This window comes from Oncorhynchus masou, chromosome 12, assembly GCF_036934945.1.
Source record: "Oncorhynchus masou masou isolate Uvic2021 chromosome 12, UVic_Omas_1.1, whole genome shotgun sequence".
Taxonomy (NCBI): domain Eukaryota; kingdom Metazoa; phylum Chordata; class Actinopteri; order Salmoniformes; family Salmonidae; genus Oncorhynchus; species Oncorhynchus masou.
Genome location: NC_088223.1, coordinates 11,433,048 through 11,440,274, shown reverse-complemented (window position 1 = coordinate 11,440,274; position 7,227 = coordinate 11,433,048). Strand labels below are relative to the sequence as shown.

General features: G+C 42.8%; 1 protein-coding gene across 2 annotated transcripts in view; it reads left to right on the top strand.

The window, feature by feature from the left end:
* Positions 1 to 311: 311 nt before the first annotated feature.
* Positions 312 to 7,227, top strand: part of LOC135549545 (programmed cell death 6-interacting protein-like) — a 41,562-nt gene continuing 34,646 nt past the window's right edge. For both annotated transcript variants that reach the window (XM_064979589.1, XM_064979588.1), the window contains exons 1-4: positions 312 to 648; positions 3,931 to 3,985; positions 4,171 to 4,240; positions 5,514 to 5,641. In XM_064979589.1, coding sequence (XP_064835661.1) covers positions 443 to 648; positions 3,931 to 3,985; positions 4,171 to 4,240; positions 5,514 to 5,641 — 459 coding nt within the window. In that variant the 5' untranslated portion in view covers positions 312 to 442. The remainder of the gene's footprint in view (positions 649 to 3,930; positions 3,986 to 4,170; positions 4,241 to 5,513; positions 5,642 to 7,227) is intronic.

Genomic DNA, 7,227 nt, shown 5'->3' with positions numbered 1-7,227 from the left:
TGGTTTACTTAATGTAAGGAATTTTAAATTATTCATAATTTCACTTCTGATACTTATGTCTATTTTAGCAATTATATTTACTTTTGATACTTAAGTATATTTAAAATCAAATCCTTCTACACTTTTGCTAAAGTAGTATTTTACTGGGTGACTTTCACTTGAGTCATTTTTTTATTAAGGCAACTTTACTTACACTCAAGTACAACAATTGGGTATTTTTTCCACCACTGGTGCGGTCTATCTGAGTCAGAGAAATCATGAGAATCATTCTCCCATCTTTCCCGTAATGCGTCTGCGCAACTTTCTGTGCGTCGACGTCACCTGTTTCACAGCAATATCCAGGAAGTGAGTCGCCGCTTGTTGTTATTGTTCAATTGATAGCTAGCTAGCTGGCTAGTTAACGCAGATTTTTTTTGTTGCTGTTCATTTTCGTGGTCCGAAAATGGCGACTTTTATTTCTGTCCCGTTAAAGAAGTCGTCTGAAGTAGATCTAGTTAAACCACTTTCAAAATTCGTCACGGCGACATACCCAGCGGCTGAGGAGCAAGCGGACTACATCCGATCCGTGGAGGAGTTGAACAAGCTGCGCAAGAGTGCTCTGGGGAGGCCGCTCGACAAACACGAAAGTTCACTGGAAATCCTCCTGAGGTTAGAAAGACTGCCAGACTCAAGTAGCTAGTTTAGGTTCGCTGGTCTGCTAACTCCAGCAAGCTGCTTAACCTGTGTAGCAATGGCTAGGCTTGATGCTAACTAACTGGATTGCCGCACCCTGAAATTCTCGGATGCGGTTTTTCCCCTTTTGAGTCATGTGTTTGTCAATGCGTTAACTTGTCATAAATTGTTAATCGATGTCTTAATTCCTCAACAACGTGTGAAATGAACTTGCTGTCAATTAGCTTAAGTAACGTAGTTCGCAATGTTGCTTAGCTAACTTTCCTGTTAGCCAAGTCGAGGAGACGTCCGTTAGGATTAACAGTTGCATTTAGTTAATTTCCCAGCTGGCATCCTTGTCCGTTTGACCAGCTGCAGTATCATATTTCAAGGTGTCATTGTCAAATTCTGCAAAGTCATGAGACCCAGGAAGGGTGGGAATAATTAGTGGAACTTTCCAACAGTAATCTGTTCCAAAAACGTCGTAAATAACAAGGACGCCAACAAACAACTCATACGAAGTAGCACGATCAATTCACCTTGTAAACTAGCTGCCGAATAGGCATCATCTCAAAATGTAATGAAGTAGCCCACTCCCTGTCCGGTATCTTATTCTGCCGCTATACAACGTTGTTTGTTGACAACCTTGTTATTTACGACGTTTTTGGAACAGGTTCCTGTTGGAAAGTGCCACAAATTATACCCACCCCTCATGAAGACCAATAACAACATCTTCATGTTTCCAATTCTAGCTAGTGTGTATTGTTATGTTACTGCAACACGAATTAATGTTAGTTTCAGGAGAGTTATGTGTGGATGGTTTCAGGAGGACTACCTCATATGCCACTATAGCTTCTTGAAAGATACTCAACTGAAACAAGTTTTAGGTGGAGGGATGCAATATTACATACCATTCAGAATATACATTGTCTATGCTGTATTGATCTATGTTATCTGTGTGTGTGTATATATGTATGTAGATATAATATAGTCCCTTGCCTCTGCTCTGGTTTAGCTGAATAATAACGATCTCATCTTTAAAAAGAATACCCCAACCCACACTGATGTGTTAGGGATGTTTTGCATAGCGCTCCATGGAGGAAACGGTAAAGAAACAGTTTGTTAACCAAATAGCAGTCCTGTCTTTGACTCTAGTCCCCTGTGCCGTTACGGACTCTGTTCCCCGGTCCCCTGTGCCGTTACGGACTCTGTTCCCCGGTCCCCTGTGCCGTTACGGACTCTGTTCCCCGGTCCCCTGTGCCGTTACGGACTCTGTTCCCCTGTCCCCTGTGACGTTACCTCTGACTTTCTATCCTCTCTGGTTTTCTACCCAGTGATCTATTCTATAAAGTACGAGTGACGTCAGCATGGTTTAAGACCAGTGTTTCTCAACCCAGTTCCTCCTGTACCCCTAACAGTACACGGCTTGAAATCAAATTTGATTTGTCACATGCGCCGAATACAACCTTACCGTTAAACGCTTACTGACAAGCCCTTAACCAACAATACAGTTGTAAGAAAGGCTATATACGGGGGGTGACGATACTGAGTCAATGTGGGGGGGGGGTACGGGTCAGGCAAGGTAATTGAGCTAATATAGGGTTGTAGCCAATGACAAACACACTTCATTCAACTCATTGAGGACTTGATGATTAGTTGACAACTTTATACTTTGCTCCCCTGTATGGAGTCAAATGACTCGTAGTTTCCCCTGGTATTGTCCATAGAGCATTATGTAGTCTCATATGTGTATATACCCTACTCGAAACCTTCTACTGAATCTTGCCAATGCTGTTCTGTACCATCACTCATTCATATATCTTTATGTATATATTCTTTATCCCTTTACACTTGTGTGTGTATAAGGTAGTACTTGTGTGAAATTGTTAGTTAGATTACTCGTTGGTTATTACTGCTTTGTCAGAACTAGAAGCACAAGCATTTCGCTCCACTAGCATTAACATCTGCTAACCATGATTTATAACAATAGTTACAATAGAGCCCTAGCAGCTCTGCTTTCTCTACACTACTGCACCTACTGTTATAGCTGCAGTTCTTAGGCTAACTGGTATTGTCTAGTAGCCAGTCCCACAGCCAGGTGCCAACACGAGACTGTAGCTTTCATGTTGAAGGACAAGGAAGCCAAACACTGTTACCAGGGGAGTGTATCATACTTTTGTGTCCTGTTTTTTCTTTTAGTATCTGTCAGCAACTCTTTTTTTTGTCCATTCTCTTTGTCTTAGCACTTCTCTCTCTGCCTCTCTCTCTGTTTCTGCTGTGTGAGTTAGGAGGGTGGATGTAAGGGCCAAGGAGTGTTTGCTGGAGGAACGTAATTAATGTTAGCATAGGCGTGCTAGCTACAGGGTGGTGTCGGGCCGTGCTATCGCTAGCCTATATTAGCATTCTGGTTGCGCTCTACACTGCTCGTAGGCACCTAATGAGGGGGATTGTTAGCATTGGAGCCTCTCCTTGGCTCTTAACTAATGACCCATGTGCCAGGTAGCTATGGCAACGGGCCTTGTATTCCGTATCCCTTTCACAGCCCTGCAGACAGACAGTCAACTCGTCGCTAGCAGTCCTGGATGGGACGAAACTCCAAACTGGAAATATAAATATAATTTGTTTTTCATCACATACTTGAGAGTACTCAATTGGCACTTTATTCCAACTCCCGGTGTAATGGAACCAGTGGAAATTGATCAGAAAATACAAACCCTGTGTACATGTACGTAGTTTGGTCGCTTAGCATGACAACTTTAGTGTAACCGTGGTAATCATTGTTTGTGCCTAAAACTCTTCAGCGTTCCCCTTTTGCTCTCCTCTCCCCTTTTGCTCTCCTCTCCCCACCTCTGTTTTCCTCCTTTCCCATTCTCAGACTGCACTTCTGCTAGATCCACTCCTTCCTCTCCCATCTCTCCTTCCTTCCTCTCTGTCCTCTTTTCAAGGGGTTACTCCTGACCTGAGTCAGCTGCAGTACCAGTATAACACCAACTGTAGTACATAGAGATTTCCCCAGTCACAACTCTCTGTCTTTCACTCTGATGTCAATCCTTAGAATAGAATGTTCCAGATCACGGTAGCAGATAACTGAAGAATATTACCACACCGGTGTTTAGCTGAAGAGTGACAGTCGCCCCGCTCTCTGACTCACTGTCATGTGTCTCTGAGCCAATGCAGCTTCCCCAACACACTGTCATTAGTCAATAACACAGTACACACACTTCTCTCTTTTCTGATTGGTCCAAACAATAAAAGTGTGTTCTCCCGCTTCTCCTGTAGGTACTATGACCAGCTGTGTGCTGTGGAGCCCAAGTTCCCCTTCTCTGAAAACCAGGTAGATTACAACCTTCCATCCACTCAATGGTGAAGGGTGGTGGGGGGGGGGGGGGTGCACAACAACAACAACGGTACAATAGAAAACTACACTACAGTGTCTGTCTGCGGAGAATCACGTCACACATGAACCACTAGTCAATAATAACAGGTGATCGTGTTGCTAATCTCTCTGTCTTCCTGCAGCTGTGTCTAACCTTCACATGGAAAGATGCCTTTGATAAAGGCTCACTGTTCGGGGGCTCAGTCAAACTAGGTAGGCCACAGACACATTCAGGCCTCTGGGCATGGTTAGTTCTAGCAGATGTATGAGGAAGTCCTATTGCATGATGGGTGTTTTTCTCCTCCTCTTTTTTTTCAACGTAACTGATTTATTTCCTGTATATAGTCTGTGTGTCGCACACGACAGCCCAGCTCTGTCTCTCACCCCTCACACACACACACACACACACACACACACACACACACACACACACACACACACACACACACAGTGACCAATGTTCCCTCTAAGTCGCCGTGCAGCTCCTCTGGGAAAATATCAGCACAAGGAGAGAAGCACGAGATTGAACTTCACTCAACCTTCTAGAGGTTTCCCCCCCCCCCCCCCCCCCCATTAGTTAACACTATCAACGTTTCCCTTTACTGTTGGAATTGTGATCGAATCAATGCAAATATTAACCACGTTCAATGCAACATACCAAAACGAACTATCAAGAGATTTTGTTGAAGGCAGAACACATCGCTGTAGGATTCTATTGCTCACGACTCAGAGCTCTACTCTACCTCGGCATAACCAATCAGAGGTCTGCCTCGGTGCGGCATAACCAATCAGAGGTCTGCCTCGGTGCGGCATAACCAATCAGAGGTCTGCCTCGGTGCGACATAACCAATCAGAGGTCTACTACTAATCTACTACTACTATAATACTAATAATTTGCCTGATTCTCTGTAATAATGGGAATAATAATGAATTGTTTTGTTAAGTGGTTCCTTGCATCAAACAACACAACATTTTCATTCTCCTCCTTGTCTGAAGGACACGTGGATCAGCAGGTTCATGTCAAGCCCTTCATGTTTAAAACATAAGTCTCACACACTGGCTGCTACTGTTGGCTGAATGAGAGAACAGTTCAAATGTGATGGGATGGATTTTCTCCATTGTTTTTGATGGTAGGCCACCCTGGTAGGCCGACATTATGATCAAATGGCCACAGTAGCCTACTTGACCACTTAAAACTGTAACTTAAAGCGGGTACAGCCTCCGTGTTCACAGTAAATGCGCGCTGGAATTTTTAGAACGTTCAAGTTTGCGCTCAGCAGACCTGAAATTAGCTCAGTGCTGGGAGAAAAAATGAATGGGAACCTTCATAGAAACCACAAGGTAACTTTATTCTGTGAGTGTTGTGAGGTATGTCAGCCTGAAGCCTTTCTGGCACCTTGAGCTCAGACGAACAGGTGTGTGTGTGTGTGTGTGTGTGTGTGTGTGTGTGTGTGTGTGTGTGTGTGTGTGTGTGTGTGTGTATTAGCCCTCGCCAGTCTGGGATATGAGAAGACGTGTGTGCTGTTCAACGGAGCAGCGTTGGCGAGTCAGATCGCTTCAGAACAGAACCTGGACAGCGACGAAGGACTGAAGGCCGCAGCCAAATACTACCAGGTACTACTATAGTAATACTACAATATAGCCAAATACTACCAGGTACTACTATAGTAATACTACAATATAGCCAAATACTACCAGGTACATCAATAGCAATACTACAATATAGCCAAATACTACCAGGTACTACTATAGTAATACTACAATATAGCCAAATACTACCAGGTACATCTATAGCAATACTACAATATAGCCAAATACTACAAGGTACTACTATAGTAATACTACAATATAGCCAAATACTACCAGGTACATCTATAGCAATACTACAATATAGCCAAATACTAGCAGGTACGTCTATAGCAATACTACTATATAGCTAAATACTAGCAGGTACGTCTATAGCAATACTACGATATAGCCAAATACTAGCAGGTACGTCTATAGCAATACTACGATATAGCCAAATACTACCAGGTACGTCTAGAGCTATACTACGATATAGCCAAATACTACTAGGTATTTCTAGAGCAATACTACGATATAGCCAAATACTACCAGGTACGTCTATAGCAATACTACGATATAGCCAAATACTACCAGGTACGTCTAGAGCTATACTACGATATAGCCAAATACTACTAGGTATTTCTATAGCAATACTACAATATAGCCAAATACTACCAGGTACGTCTATAGTTATACTACAATACAGCCAAATGCTAATAGGTACAGTTGAAGTGGGACGTTTACATACACTTAGGTTGGAGTCATTAAACCTTGTTTTTCAACCACTCCACAAATTTCTTGTTAACAAACTATAGTTTTGGCAGGTCAGTTAGGAGATCTACTTTGTGCATGACACAAGTAATTTTTCCAACAATTGTTTACAGTCAGATTATTTCACTTATAGTTCACTGTATCACAATTCCAGTGGGTCAGAAGCTTACATACACTAAGTTGACTGTGCCTTTAAACAGCTTGGAAAATTCCAGAAAATGATAACATGGCTTTAGCTTTAGCTTCTGATAGGCCAATTGACATAATTTGAGTCAATTGGAGGTGTATCTGTGGATGTATTTCAAAGCCTACCTTCAAACTCAGTGCCTCTTTGCTTGACATAATGTGAAAATCAAAAGAAATCCGCCAAGACCTCAGAATAGAAATTGTAGACCTCCACAAGTCTGGTTCATCCTTGGGAGCAATTTCCAAACGCCTGAAGGTACCACGTTCATCTGTACAAACAATAGTACGCAAGTATAAACACCATGGGACCACGCAGTCGTCATACCGCTCAGGAAGGAGACGCATTCTGTCTCCTAGAGATGAACGTACTTTGATGCGAAAAGTGCAAATCAATCCCAGAACAGCAACGGACCTTGTGAAGATGATGGAGGAAACATGTACAATAGTGTCTATATCCACAGTAATACGAGTCCAATATCAACATAACCTGAAAGGCCACTCAGTAAGGAAGAAGCCACTGCTCCAAAACCGCCATAAAAAAGCCAGACTACAGTTTGAAACTGCACATGGGGACAAAGATCGTACTTCTTGGAGAAATGTCCTCTGGTCTGATGACACAAAAATACAACTGTTTGGTCATAATGACCATCGTTATGTTTGGAGGAAAAAGGGGGAGG